The following is a 15981-nucleotide window of genomic DNA, read 5'->3' on the forward strand; positions in this document are numbered from 1 at the left end:
GACCAAGTGAATTTGAGGGCTGGGTGGAAGTTTGAAGTAAAGTCGATGAAATTGACGAGCTCAGCATGGGTGCAGGAAGCATGGAACGCACTGAGGTGTGGACGGAGGGGGACAAAACTGAGGCCCTTGCTAAGGACAGAACGTTCTGCCTCAGAGAGGGGAAGGTCAGAGGGGATGGTGAAGACATGGCGATGGTTGGGGCTGGGGTTGGAGGAGGGTGAAGAGTGGGAGGTCTCAGGAGGGAGAAGAGGGGTTGGGATGTTTAGGGAGAGCAGAGTTAGGGGAGGATGAGGAATCAGAGGAATGGATGGACGATGAGGGGTAGAGGGATGTTTGGGAGTCGATGGGAGGAAAGAGGGTAGTGGGGGAATAGGATAGGCAGTGGGACCCAGTGGCAGTAAGAGCGGTTCCGGTTTGGAGAGTTTTGGGACCTCCGTAGGAGCTGGATCCTAAACTTGGCGTGGCAGAGACTGTATCCTGCAGGGCCCCAGAACTGAGGTCGGAGTTAGAAGCGAGTGAGTTCATGGCTCGCCGGGGGCTGGTTCTCCTTTTCTGGAGGCGGTGGTTCCAGTCAGGGTCAGAATCAGAGGCGGATGGGTCTTCGGCCTGCCGAAGGCCTGAGAAATTGAGGTCTGAGGGGTTTCGGTCCTTTGTCTTAAAAATTACTGTTTTTTTTCCCAACTACCAGCATTTTTCAAACCTTCCCCAAAGTTCTTCCTTCAGTCCTGACGAAGGGTTTCGGCCTGAAACGTCGACTAATCTTTTCAACTGATGCTGACTGACCTGCTGAGTTCCTCCAGCGCATTGTGAGTGTTCCTTTGACAACAGCATCTGCAGATTATTTTGTGTTTATGTTTAGTGGTTGGATTTTTATTTATATTACAAATTAATTCCACTACTTTTAATGCTTTTCCCATGCCCATCCACTTTAACTTGCAGTCAAGCCTATTTCACAAGTTCTACTAATCACCAAAGCAGAGGTGAAAGTAATTTGACCTTTCTCGTACTCCTCTACAAAATATGATTAAAATCAAAAATCCTTCCTAAATTCCTTTTGAGCAGGTTTAGAAATGAAAGAGTTAACATTGAAACGCCTCATTAATTTTCCTGCAGCCCAGATATGCCCATTAAGAGTTTGAGGATGATGTATCTTACATCTGAACTCCGTATCTCGATCCACAGAAGCTGATTCACAAGGCCCATGTTTCCACTGATCTAGCATCTGCTTCTAATTTCCAATATCTGATTTGACCTTCTTTTGGTTCTGCCCCCAACTGCTGAATACATTCCCGAAAATATTCCACATTTTTTTAAATTTAGCTTTTCTTGGATGGTATACCACAACGGTGAAGTTAGAGGTAATTGTAATAAACTGATATCTCAAAAACATGATCTGCTGTGGTGACAGCATAATGTTATATTAACTGTTGTGTTATAACCAGTTTATGCTTTGTCCTTTCCAGAAAATTCTTTACAAAGCTAGTTTGGAAAATCACAATGAAGCCTATAAGTGGAGTGAAGAAGATTACATTTGACAGAATGATAAAACTGCTATTAATTTACACATTCAACCCAGAGAAGGAAGGATAAAAGGTCAAATGGATAATGGGGAAACTGTCTTCTGTGTAACAGATTAACAAAATAATAAACCCTCTCTTTAGAAGCTGTTTTACAATATAGCCTGCACAGGAAAATTTAGCCCTTTGATTGGTCATGTTTGCAGATTTTTTAAAAAATCACAGTTAATCTTTAAATTTAAAAAATATTTTCTGAGTGAAGGTTGCAAAGTTCAACCAATTAGAACAGTAGCACACCTCATAGTGCCAGTAATCTGATTCAATCCTGGGCTCCGTGCCATCTGTGGCAAGTGTAGGTTGGTAGGTTAAAAATGCCACTACAAATTGCCACGAGGATTTGGGTGGTAGTAAAATCTGAGACGCGTTAATGGGAATGTGGAGAAAATACAAATACTATTAGTGTAAATATGTGCTTGATGGTCAGTACAAATTCAGTTGTCTGAAGGATCTGTTTCCATGTCACATGCCTCTAAGATCAGGCATGTTGGAACCAACTAGATTAGGACAGAGATATGAATAAATCCCTCATTGCTTTCTTACTCTTGTTACAGAAAATGCTACAGATTTAAATAAGTTATTAGTCCATGTGAGTCACAATTACGGCTACACTTATTTAATATTTGTCTGAACCTTTTTCATAATAAAATAAGCATCTAAAAGCAATTCCTCTGAAATTTTTCCAAGCATCACAGCTGTTACACAAAGATTCAGTTTCTACTGGCAGCAAATGCTGCTTGAGATAAGGTGATGCTCTAGGAAAGTTAATACCTTAAACCAATTAACTTGATGATTCCTTTCACCACACGTATGAAGCTATAACTGTAAGAAGTTAAACTGATGAATTACGGTTGGAGGGAAAAGCCTTTTATTTGCTTATACTGTGATTCACACTTCAAATTGTAGCAAAGTTTTTAATGTCAAAAGAGAGCAAAAAAAAACAAGACTCCTGCCTACATTAAAAAGAATAAACACCATCCTTCAGCACTCATATCCCCACCGATAATTCTTTAACACTCACTGTGGCGATCTCAGCTTGCATATTTCAATAAAAACAATAGAATATTGGATATAATGCTGATACTTAGTAATGAAAAGACCATAGTGTTGCACTTCCTATCTTTGCCATTCATCACAAAGTTGAACAAAAAGTAACTGTGGTCATCTCTTAAGATGCAGGTATCACTAGAAACGTCAACATCTATTGCTCATTTCTAATTGTCCTGAGAAGGTGAGGGTGAGTTACCTTTGTGAACTACTGCAATGCTTCTGGTGCAGACAATTCTACACTAGTGTTACATAGTAAAACAAACAGACATCTCCACCTGTACCTGCACTAAATAATGGGCCCAGAATACATTCTCTTCCTTGTTTGAGTTACAGTCAAACTGGAGTATCCCTGACCTGGATTAACTTGATTCCTAAATTCCACCTGGATTCCCATAACTTTGAACTTCTGCCGCAGCATGCAACAACACTGGGATGCCAAGAATGCACCGGAAATCTAGCTTTAATTTGTCACAGGCTGATGTTATTTAGCCTTATTAAGGATCAAGGAACAACTTTATTCAACGCATACATTTAGATGTATTAGGAATTTGCCGTGCTGTGTTGGTCAAGGCGTGACATGCAACAAAGAACAACATTCAACAATTATAAAGAACTGTATAAAAAATAAAAATTAGAGGTTAAAGTACGGATATGGAATGAAATGTGTGTAAATACAATATATAAGTACCAGCATATATTTGCAATGTAATCAGTATTATAAAAAGTTGTTTAAAGTGCATTATTGTACCATGGTGTTATACTATTTAGTTTAAAAGTTTTAACTCTACTATGTAAGAAAACTAATATATATCGCTAGATTGACTGTATGTGCAAATGATCATTACCTTAATTTACTGCATGGAAATGCAAGTCAAACCGGAACTCTCACCTCTATTCCTTCTTTGTTCAATGCATATTCATCAAAGTTAAGAATTGCAGTCTTGATTGTTCTTGGAGGAGGTAATACAGTCAGTCCAATGTTAATGGCATTGCTTCGCTTTGAGTCTAACACAATGATTTCTTGTCTCTTCCCATCTGCAGCAGCTTTCTGACAAGAGAACACAGATACTGAAATTACACTCACACAGAACATAATCTATGTGTCAAAATAATGAAGTTTTCAGAATGCATCTGAACATGCTACATCACATCAATACTCTAACCTAGGGAAAGGTATCCTCATTCTCCTCCTTCCAAGCCAATGAAAAGAATTCAAATTAAAGGAAATGTCTACTATTCTTGGGAGCTTCTCTTCAACTGAGATTTTGTGCAGATCCAGAAACAGAATGCTGAATGAATTGAAATGTGCTATTTCCCAAGTCCATATTCCCACATGGGCATTTTTTAAAGACATAAATCATTACAAACCACATTCATAGGTAGGAACAGAGTGGGGCTAAAGAGAGAGCCAGATGTCCGATTCTGTATGTGCTCAAAATGAGTCTTCAAGAATGATAATATGCATCATCTCACCCAAGACAAATTCACTCCCACTGCAAACTCCAGGTAATATAATTTGTGCTGAGGGCATCAATGGGTATGATCCTGGATTAACTACAGACTATATAATTTTGCTTATAACCCGTTTTCATACTGACATAAATAAAATTAACAGAAATAAGATTTCTGATTTTGATTGTACTTTATATTAAAATGTTCATTGCTTGAGTGCTAAAATCAAATTATATGCTTTATACATAAAGTCAAACAAGTTTTTCATGAAATTGATTACACGAATAGTTGAGTGTGTACATTCACATCTCAACAACATAAACATCAAATTACACAAAGGTGACAATTTGACCATGTATTCAACTTCCTGCAGAAATTACAGGGAACCACCTTCAAGAGTCTTGAATTGTTTGTTGATACTTCTCTCAAAAGGGATTTTGTGTTTTTCACTCTCAACCTTTCAGTTCTACATGTTTTAAAATTTATTCGAAGCGGCAGGCAAGCACAATGCTCTGTAACCTAACTTTTGTCAATGTCATGGTATAACCAGCCAATAAAAATGTCTCAAGTACAGCCACACGACTTCACAGCAATTTCATTTTCTTCTCTATAAAATAGCTTCTGGTATCTATTTAAGACTATCCCAATTACTGTTGTCTCTTAAAATAAAAATGCTCAAGCTACAGGGATATCATGACCTTAATGAAAAGAAAACATTATTTTAATTAATATATAAAAGCCAATATTACACAGAAGACCAACCAGACTGAGAGCTTGTCATATACTACACTGAAATAGGAGTAAGGCAGCAGATCTGAAATCTGAAATACTTTGCAGAGAATGGTGTGAAGAACTAAAAACTTTCAATGAGTGGCAGTTTTGTGGGTAAAAATGCCTTGCCATTGAGAGAGATCAGAAAAGAATGATGGCCAGGCTGATTCAAACTGACAGGAAGGCTACAGTTAACTCAAATAACTATGCATTACAACAGTGATGTGCAGAAGAGCATCTGCAAATGCACAACACATCAAACCTTGAAGTAGATGGGTTCCAGCAGCAGAAGACCATGAACATACACACAGTAGTTACTTTATTAGGTAGCTCCTGTACCTAATAAAATGGCCACTGAGTGCATTTCCCCTCCTTCAAAACCTATTTTCCCCCTACAATTAATCTAAATCTCTGTGGACACCAAATCTCCACACTACCTACTATCTGTAAAAATTTCTACTTGTTGACATCTATAAAATAAATGCCTACCGGTGAGTGCCTTCTTTTATCTGTCAGATACCTGCACCTAATCAGGCAAGCCTGTGAGCGAAAATAAACACTATGCCACTCTCCATTAATCTGCACAGCAAGGAGCACTATCCAGTTACTGCTTTCAGCTTGCACCAAGTGACTCCAGCATTCTAAGTGCCTTGGTCTGGTGCCCTTGAGCTATATTTTAATAGTACATATCCTGCTTGGGCACCAATGTATTTGTACTTGTGCTAAATGCTTCTCACATTATGGTAAATGTGCTCCTAATGCCCATGTCTGGATCTACTTAGAAAAGGTGGCTTTTATTGTACACTTATGGAAATAGGGACACCATTTTAGTGCCTAGTTATATCATACTTCATCTAGCTGCTGCCCCCGCCCCGTGTAAAAAAATCACACCATTACGATATAGTCAGGATACTACCCAAGTTCAAATAAAAGGGTATCCTCATAGCTTGGGCCAACATTTTACTGAATGTATCTTCAATGTGGTCTCCCATTGTATGTCTTCAATCGTGTATAATTCAAGCTGGGATTGATCTAAACACTTATCCAATGCAAACACCGCTGCCAGGATCGTCTAGGTGTCTAACATTTACAATGGCCAGGACAGAATCATTGTTTAGACATAACACAAACAGAATTCCTACCAGGATATACTTACCATCTTGTGATACAAGCAAGTTCAAAGCAACGTTATCATAGAAACACAGAGGGTTTGGTACAATACGTGAAAATGCACAGATCGGGCACTGATGTAGCTTATGAAACACAACTCAGTAATGCATTTGAAGACAAAAGAAAAACGATGGTGAAATATGTATAATACAGATAGAAAGTACAAAGAACCCTGTATGCTCAAACACTGGCAGAGATCACTTAAATCAAACAGTGTACATAAAAAGCACTCATTAAGAACTGATTACATTTCAGAACTAAAATACTGGGAACTTTAAACAGAAACAGAAACTGCTGGAAACTCTCAATAGTTCAGGTAGTACTTATGAAGTGAGAAGAATGAACAAAGGAATAACATTAATATTTCAAGCCATTCATCAAAGCAGGGAAAAGTTAGAACTGAAACATGCTGAGATTGAATGAGACAAGCTGTGGATTGAATGACATGATGGGATTGAACCAGGCAGTTGTAAGAGAGCAAGACAGGCTGGAGAATAGCAAAAGGTGCAGGTGGACTAGGTGCAGAAGGATGCAGCAAAAATAATTAAATGCATTATATTTCTATCCTCTTGTAAGATGAGAGATTCATCTCAGAAGGTGCTGAATTTCTTGGAGTCAACGTTGAGTATTGACAATTGGTTTATTATTGTCACATGGATTGAAACTGGGTGAAGAGCTTTGTTTGCATGCCTTCCAGACAGATCATTACAAACATAAGTATGTCAAGGTAGTACAAAACAAAAAAGAATAACACAATGTAAAATAAATGGCTACAGTTACAAAGTGCAATGCAGTTAGTCAACAAGGTGCAAAGGCCACGAGAAAGATTATGAGATAGCATTCACTTTAAGCATACAAGATGTATATTCAAGTATCTACAGGAGCCTGAGAATAGCAAATTTTGTTTCCTGAGATTATGTTAAGCTTTGTTAGAATGGTGAAAGGAGACCAAAGACCAAGGTTTGAGGCAGAATGGGGTGGAGAATTAAAGTGATGCATGATTTGAGCTCATAGTGGTTACCCAGTCTACATACAGTTTTTCCCCAATGTGGATGATACAATATTGTGAGTACAGAATGCAATAAACTAAACTGGAAGCAGCACAAGTTAACTGAAAGGAGATTTGAGTTCCTGAGCATTGTCATTGACAAGATAATACAAATGCTGCAAACCCAAGAGTTAGATGGGCAGAGGCAAACTGCAACTATGATCAGAATAATATTTAATTCACTATTATTCAACGATATAAATCATCAGCTTACTCTGACGGAATAGGTCTTGATACTGATTATTAATGATACATTGGTTTGGATTCAGTGAAGCAATATGCAATATCTTTAACAAAGCCAAACCCAGCTGTGCTAAATAGCTTGAAGATTTATCGAACGGAAGAAATTGGCTTGGTTGACAAGAAACAACGGATGAATTGAAAACATGATGCTGTGCTTACCTATGTATAGCTACTCCATTAACAATCTAACCTTTCCCTCCTTCATAACCCATAACACTCCATTTTTCTTACATCCATGTACCCATCCCTAAAGTCTTTAAATGTCTCTATTGTATTAGCAACTATTATCACACCCAGCAGTTACCTACAACTTCAGTATAAAACCTCTTTCCTTCACTCAGCTCAAAATAATGTCCTTTGGTGTTAGCCATTGCTGCCCTGGGAAATAGACACTGGCTGTCTACTCTGTATCTCTCATAACCTTATACATCTCTATCAAGCCATCGCTCATCCTTGTTTGTTCCAAAGATAAAAGCTCTAGCATACTCAACCTTTCCTCATATAACATGCTTTCGAATCCAGACAGCACCTTAATAAACCGCCTCCAAATCCTCTCTAAATCTTCCACATCTTTCTGATAATGAGGTGACCAGAACTGAACATACACTCTTAAGTATGTTCTAACCATTTTTAATATAAAGCTGCAACATTATCTTGCAGCTCTTGAACTCAATCCTTCAACGAACAAAGGAGGACACACGGTATGCCTTCTGAATAACTTTATCAACTTGCACAGCAACTTTGAGGGATCTGTGGACCTGGACTCCAAGATCCTTCTGATCCTCCCTACTGGTTAAGAATCCTGCCATTAACCTTGTAATCTATTTTCAAGTTTGATCTTCCAAAGTGTATTATTTCACACTTTTTTGGATTGAACTCCATCTGCCACTTTTCCTCCCAGCTCTGCATCCTATCTAAATCCCACTGTAACCTACATACATCAAGGGTAATTTTGTCCTGTCACACTTCCCTCGTCTTTATTTCTACACTCTGATCTCTTACCTCTTCTCCTCACCCACCTATCAACTCCTCTTCCCCTTTCTCTCATGATCCACACTCCTTACTGATCAGATTCCTTTTTCAAGCCCTTTGCCCCTTTGCACTATCCTCATCATCATCAGCCTTCATGTCATCTGCAAACTTACTAACATCTTTCCACTTTCTCTTCCGAGTCATTTAGAAAATTACAAACAGTAGGGTCCCCAGCATATCGCTGTGGAACGCCACTGTCATCCATTTCCAAGTAGATTACACTCCATCTACTACCATCCTCTGCTTTCCATGGGCAAACCAATTCTGAATCCATGTAGCCAAGTTCCATGGATCCCATGTCTCATAATTTTCTGGATGAGGCTACCATGTGAAATGTTGTCAAGCAACTTACTGTAATCCATATACACCGCAGCCACCACACTACCTTGGTTAATTTGTCCTACCACCACCTCCAACAAAATCAATCAGCCAAGCGAGGCACGCCATGCCCTCCTCTTCTGCCATGATGAGGCACTCTCAGATTGGAGAAGCAATACCTCATATTCCAACCTGATGGCATGAACATCAATTACTCCAGTTTGTGGTAATTTTGTCCTGTCACACTTCCCCTTCCCTCTTCTTCATTTCTACACTCTGATCTCTAACCTCTTCTCCTCACCCATCTATCACCTCACCCGGTACCCCTCCTCTTCCCCTTTCTCTCATGATCACACTCCTTTCCTATCAGATTCCTTTTTCAAGCCCCTTGCCCTTTCCAATTATCACCTACCAGCTTCTTAATTCATCCCCCACCCAGCTTCACCTACTATCACCTTCCTCCCTCTTCCCTCGCCTTCCTATTCTGAAGACTTCCCCCTTCCTCTCCTGTCCTGATAAATGGTTCAGCTCAAGAGATCTACCGTTTATTCATTTCTATCAATGCTGCCTGACCTGCTGAGTTCCTCCAGCATTTTGTGTGTGTTACCTTCACTCCAGTCAACCTCCTGTTCTTCACGTAGAACCTCTTAGGGTTTGTCCTATTCACTAAGGCCATCTTATGCCTGCTTCTAGCTCTCCTAAGTCCATTCTTCAGTTCCTTCTTGGCAACTGAGTACTCTTAACAGTAAAGTCTGATTTTTTCTACCTAAACCTTAAGTGTGATTCCTTCTTCCTCTTGGCTGAATGCTCCAGCTCTCTTGTTAACCATGGTCTCTTCACCCTACCATCTTTTTCCTGTCTCTGTGGGACAAACCTATCCGTAACCACTTGCAAATGGTAGCAATTCTGAGAACATCTATTCCCAATTTTGCACTCCCAAAGTCCTCCTAAAGACCATCATAATTAGCCCTCCCCCAATTAAATACTTCTCCATGTCGTCTGCTTTTATCTTTGTCCACGACTTTGCCAAGAGTCAGGAAGCTGTGGTAACTATCTCCAAATTGCTTGCCCACTGAGAAGTCTGTCACCTGACCAAGTTCATTGCCTAGTACCTGATCCAGTATGGCCACTCCTCCATTTGGCCTGCCCACACATGGTGTCAGTAGTCCTTCTGGACACTCCTAACAAATTCTGTCCCATCTAAACCTTTTATACTGAGCGGGTGCCATTCAATATTAGTAAAGTTGAAGTCACCCTTGACAACATCTCTGCTATAGAACATAACAGCACAGTACAGGCCCTTTGGCCCACGATGTTGTCCTGACCTTCTAACCAATAAAAAAATGAATCTAAACCTTCCCTCTTACATAAACCTTTTTTCTATCATCCATATGCCTATCTAAGAATTTTTTTTAAGTCCTTTAAGTATCTACCACCTCTGGCAGAGCATACACCACATCCGGTGTAAAGAACTTACCTCTGACATACTCCCTTATCGTTTCCTCCAATCACCTGAAAATTATGTCCTTTTGTATTAGTCATTTCCAACCTGTGAAGAAAACTCGCTGGCTATCCACTCTATCTATGCTTCTTATCATTTTGTACATCCGAATTCAGTCTCCTTTCATCCTTCCTCAATCCAAAACCTTAGCTCCCTCAAGCTATCTTCATTAGACATACCCCTAGTACAGGCAGCATCCTGATAAATCTCTTCTGCACCATCTCTAAAGCTTCCAAATCCTTCCTACAATGAAGCAAGCAGAACTGAGCTCAATATTCCAAGAGTGGTCTAACTAGGGTTTTATAGAGCTGCAACAATACCTCACAGATCTTGCACTGATTCTCTTGACTAATGAAGGCCAATACAACATACGCCTTAACTACCCTATCAACTTGTACAGCAATTCTGAAGGATCTATGGGCACAGACCCCAATATCCCTCTCTTCCTCCACACCACTAAGTATCCTATCATTAAACCCATATTCTGTCTTCAAATTTACCTTGCAAAATTAATCACTGCACACTTTTCCATGTTGAACTCCATCTGCCACTTCTCAGCCCAGCTCTGCAATCTGTCAATATCCCACTGGAACCTCCAGCACCCTATACACTATCCACTACTCTACCAACCTTCATGTTATCTGCAAATTTACTAACCCATCATTCCATCTCCTCATCTAAGACATTTATAAAAATCATGAAGAGCAGGGGTCTCAGAACAGATCCATGGAGAACACCACTGGTCACCAACCATCAGGTAGAATACAGTCCATCTACGACCAGTTTCTACTTTCTATGGGCAAGCCAATTCTGAATTCACACAGCCAAGTTTCCCTAGATCCCGTGGCTCCTAACCTGAATGAGCCTACTGTGGGAAACCTTATCAAATGCCTTACTAAAATCCATATGTATCACATCTACTGCTCTATCTTCATCAATGTGCACTGTAACTTCCTCAAAGAATTTAATCAGGCTCGTGAGGCATGACTTGTCCTTCTCAAAGCTATACTGACTATCATTAATCAGACTATGCTTCTCCAAACACTCATATTCCATAATCTCCAGATTATCCCTACTCCCTTTTTTGAACAATGGAGTAACCATTTATTATATCCAACCATTTGGCACTACTCCTTTGGCCAGTGAGAATGCAATAATCACTGCAAAGGCACAGCAATCTCTCCCCCATGCTTCCCATGGTAACCTGGGGTATATTCTGTCTGTCCCTGAGGACTTAACTATCCTAATGTTTTTCAAAAGTTCTATCTTAACATCGACATATTCTAACATATTAACCTGCTTTATGCTGTACTCATATACAATACATTAAGTTCCCTATCACTGTTGAATGCTGAAGCAAAAGTATTCATTAATGACTTTCCTCTACTATCTCTGAATGGTCCTATCCTCACTCTGCTAATCTCTAATCCTACTCACCAAGGCCTTCACATCCCCCCTTCTAGCTCTCTTCTGTCCGTTCTTCAGCTCCTTTCTGGCTACCTTGTAACTCTCTAGAGCCTTATCTGATTCTTGCTTTCTAAACCTTAAGTAAACTTCCTTCTTCCACTTGACTAGATGTTCCACATTTCTTGTCAACCACGGTTCCTTCATCCTACCATCTTTTCCCTGCCTTATTGGGACAAACCTATCCAGAACCCCCCTGGAATGTCCACACTTCTGTTGTGTATTTCCCTGAGTACATCTGGTCCCAATTTAAGTAGTCCAGTTCCTGCCTAGTAGCATCACAATTTCCCCTTCCCCAATTAGGTAGGCTGCAGAAGGACTGAGTCAGATTAGGAGAATGGGCCAGAAAGTGGCAAACGAATTACAATGTTGAAAAATGTATGGTCATGCACTTTGGGAGTAGAAATAAATGTACAGACTATTTTCTAAACAGGGAGAAAATCCAAAAATCTGAGATGCAAAGGGACTTGGGAGTCCTCGTGCAGAATACCTGAAGGCTAACTTGCAGGTTGAGTCGGTGGGGAGGAAGGAAATATTAGCATTCATTTTAAGAAGTTTAGAATACAAGAGCAGGGATGGGATGCTGAGGCTTTATAAAGCACTGGTGAGGTCTCACTTTGAGTATGGTGATCAGTTTTGGGCTCCTCATCTAAGAAAAGATGTGCTGACATTGGAGAGTGTCCAGAGATGGTTCACAAGGATGATTCCAGGAATGAAAGGGTTATCATACGAGGAACATTTGATGGCTCTGGGTCTGTCCTCGCTGGAATTCAGAAGGATGATGGAGGATCTCATTGAAACCTTTGGAATGTTGAAAGGCCTAGACAGAGTAGATGTGGAAAGGATGTTTCTCATGCTGGGGGAGACTAGGACAAGAGGGCACAGCCTCTGGATAGAGAGATGCCCATTTAAAACAGATGTGGAGAAATTTCTTCAGCCAGAGTGTGATGAATTTGTGGAATTTGCTGTCACTGGCAGCTGTGGAAACCAGGTTGTTGGGTGTATTTAAGGCAGAGATTGATAGGTTCTTCATTCAGAGAAGGCCGGGGAATGGGGTTGAGGTAGGGAAAAAAGGATCAGTCATGATTGAATGGCAGGCAGACTCGATGGGCCAATGGCCTAATTCTACTATGTCATATGGTCTTAAGTACCTTCCCATACCATCTACTCCTATCCCTCTTCAAGGCTATAGTTAAGGTTAGGGTCACTGTCTCCGAAATGGTCTCCCACTAAACAATCTGATATCCGACCTGGTTTATTGCCTAGCATCAGATCCAGTATTGCCTCTCCTCGAGTCAGCCTTTCTATACTTGAGTCAGAAATCCTTCCTGGACACACCTAACAAATTCTACCCCATCCAAAACTTTTGCACTAAGGAGATGACAATCAATATTAGGGAAGTTGAAGTTCCCGTTACAACAACCCTGTTATTTTGGCACCTTTCCAAAATTTGCCTACTTATCTGCTCTTCAGCACCCTGGTGCTCAAGAATACTTCCCATAGAGAGATTGTTCTTTCCTTTTGCTGTCTCTCACCTACACAGACTCATTAGATGATTTCTCCATGATGGTTATTAATCCTGCTCTTGCAACATCAGGTCTCTAATGGCCACAACATTGAAACTCCAAGTACTGATCCATGCTCAAAGGTCATCACTTTTGTTCTTAATACTTCTCATATTAAACACATTTCAACTCATCTAACTGACTGCATTTATTCTTTACCCACTGCCTATTCTTTCTCACAGTTCCTCTGCACATTGCATCTACCTTTTCACCAGCTACTCTATCACCTGATCTAACATCATCCTTGTCATCCAGACTCAGTCCTTGAAATGGAGCAAAGTTACCAAATAACAATAGGTGGCGAAGCTGGCATGGAATTATATTTAAGATTAGGTTAGTGACTTAATCCCATTCTAGTGTTTTCACAATAGACATCCACAATAATATTCCTCCAAAATATTTTGCTGCAATTCTGTTACAAGGATTCAAAGTGTGCCAGGGATATATTTCAAAATTGAAGTTTTTTTTTTTAAAGCTGTTTTTTTTTTGTGTATAAAACCCTATTGGATAAAATTAAGCATGACTGTATCAGACAGCAAGCTTTACATTTCAACACAGATGCCATCAACTGAAGACAGATCTTAACATTTACCAAGGATTGCAAACTCTCTCTGTACTCACTGATGTTGTATCTTTAATATACAATTTGATGGAAGATATTTCACAGAAGTGATATACTTTATAGTCGCCAAATAATTGATACTAGAATGTACAATCATCATAGCGAAGTGGGGCTAAGAGACAGGTGTTTAAAAGAACAGATTAAATTAGTTAATGAAAAGGCAAATAATTAGTAGTACAACCATCAATCCCAGGAAACATTCAAACAAGATTTAATAGTCTTATTTATAGAGCAATTTTCACACAAATAATGTAATTCAAAGTGTTTTACAATGGGGGAAAAGTGCAAACATGAAAATAAAACTTTAAAAATTTAAAAAAGAAAATAAAAGACAAAAAGATGCTCATTAAAAGAAAGGTTAAATAAATAGGCTGTGAGGTAGCATTTAAAAGTGTCAACTGAGTCTGCATCTCTTATAGCTTTTTTTTAAGATATTGAATTCCACAATTTAGGTGCATGGCTCAAAAAACCTGATCTTTTGAGGGAGCTTGCTTAAATTTAAGAGACTGGAGGATGAAGACCTGAGAGCTTGAGCAGGATTATAAAATAAAAATGATTCTGTGGTGTACTCCAGTCCTAGATCATTGACAGCATTAAAAACAAGGGAAGTTTGAAATCAATTTAGAAAGATAAAAGAAGCCAATGCACAGTAGCTAGGACCAGAGTGATATTTTTCCCTCATCCTGGTTTTTATTAAAAGTCTAGCAGCAGCATTCTGAATGAATTGAAGTTGGTCAATAGATTGCTTTGTATAAGAAACTAGAATTGTAGGAGATCAGAGATCCTGGAGGTTTTAAAAGCTAACTCTTAGTAAAAGGAAGGGGCAAGCGTAAAGACAAGTTTTAACATCAAAATTTTATAAACTGGATCTTGGTCATATCAGGAGACTGGGATAACATCCAATGCAAAATTGTGGACAGATGGAACCAGCTCACTGGGCAATTCTGCTGGCATGGACAAGATGGGCCAAAGGACATGTTTCCATGCGGTATGAAGCTATGGCAAAATAGTAACTTAAGTACTGATGAATTTGAATTTGCATTATAAGCTTGATTTGAGGTTTGTTAACTTTGTTCTGAATTACAACTTTTTATTTTGAAGGCAGATTCCCAGTAATCTTAAAGAAGAAACAATTGAATTGTTATTTTAAAATCTTCGTTAGGTCAATTCTGTACATTCAATCCCTACCTAAACACAATAAGCCACAGGATTTTTCCCATCTGTGTTAGGTTTATTGAAGCCACCTTTGAAAATGCTGCCAGCATTTCAGTCAGTCAGATGTGCTAACAGTGGTTTAAGTTTACTAACAGCAATTCTTTGTTGCATACGGAACCAGTTTATCATTTTTCCCCCTACAATTTAGATATGCTGAAGGTAAAACTTAACGATGATCCTTCATTTTTGTTATTGGCAATGATTATGGATGTGCCTGTTCAGAGGAGTAGCAAATTCTTTCTCTCTCAGAGCTCGGGAATCTCTGATGCCTATAATTAAAATGCAGATGTTGGATCATTCAAAATTGTACCAGATGAATTATGAAGAAACAAAGAACAACCCCATGTTAAGAAATCATTAGAAGTCTTTTCATTAATAGTGTTAATTTTTGTTTTATTTTAACTGACTGATGCAGTAAAGTTATCAGTAATGGACATTTTTATAACTATAATTTGTACAACTCATTGTTAAAAGGCTGTTACTGACATAAAATTGTTTCCATCTGTGCAAAGGAAACTTGACAAAACTTTGAAAATTATACCTTCAAGCAAGTTATTGGTTAATAGTTACATTTGCTTCTATGCCTTTCCATACAGTTTCTCTCTATCCTTCCCAAAAAAGGCTGCTTCCCTTTGTAATCAAGTATTTTTCAAGCTTATTTTAAAATCTGTTCGTTATTGAAGTTTATTCATGGGATGTGGCTTCACTGGCAAGAGCTACAGAATTATGATTGAAGCATTCAGGTTGAGCACAGGAAAGGTTAATTATTCCCTGCTGTTTGGCTAGTGAGGAGATCAAGGTATAAATTTAAGCAACTGTATCATGCGGCTTTACAAAGATGATGGCCTAAACTCGTAAATTTTCCAAATTAAAAAGCAATGTACTATAGCAACACACATCGAAGTTGCTGGTGAACGCAGCAGGCCAGGCAGCATCTCTAGGAAGAGGTGCTGCCT

At 39.2% G+C, this 15981-nt stretch overlaps 1 protein-coding gene across 19 annotated transcripts in view; it reads right to left on the reverse strand.

The window, feature by feature from the left end:
• fhod3b (formin homology 2 domain containing 3b) overlaps positions 1-15981 on the reverse strand; it is a 580851-nt gene that overhangs the window by 56032 nt on the left and 508838 nt on the right. For all 19 annotated transcript variants that reach the window (XM_072283418.1, XM_072283417.1, XM_072283413.1 and 16 more), the window contains one exon: positions 3514-3672. In XM_072283418.1, coding sequence (XP_072139519.1) covers positions 3514-3672 — 159 coding nt within the window. The remainder of the gene's footprint in view (positions 1-3513; positions 3673-15981) is intronic.

The sequence above is a fragment of the Mobula birostris genome, chromosome 19, assembly GCF_030028105.1.
Source record: "Mobula birostris isolate sMobBir1 chromosome 19, sMobBir1.hap1, whole genome shotgun sequence".
In the NCBI taxonomy this organism is placed as follows: Eukaryota; Metazoa; Chordata; class Chondrichthyes; order Myliobatiformes; family Myliobatidae; genus Mobula; species Mobula birostris.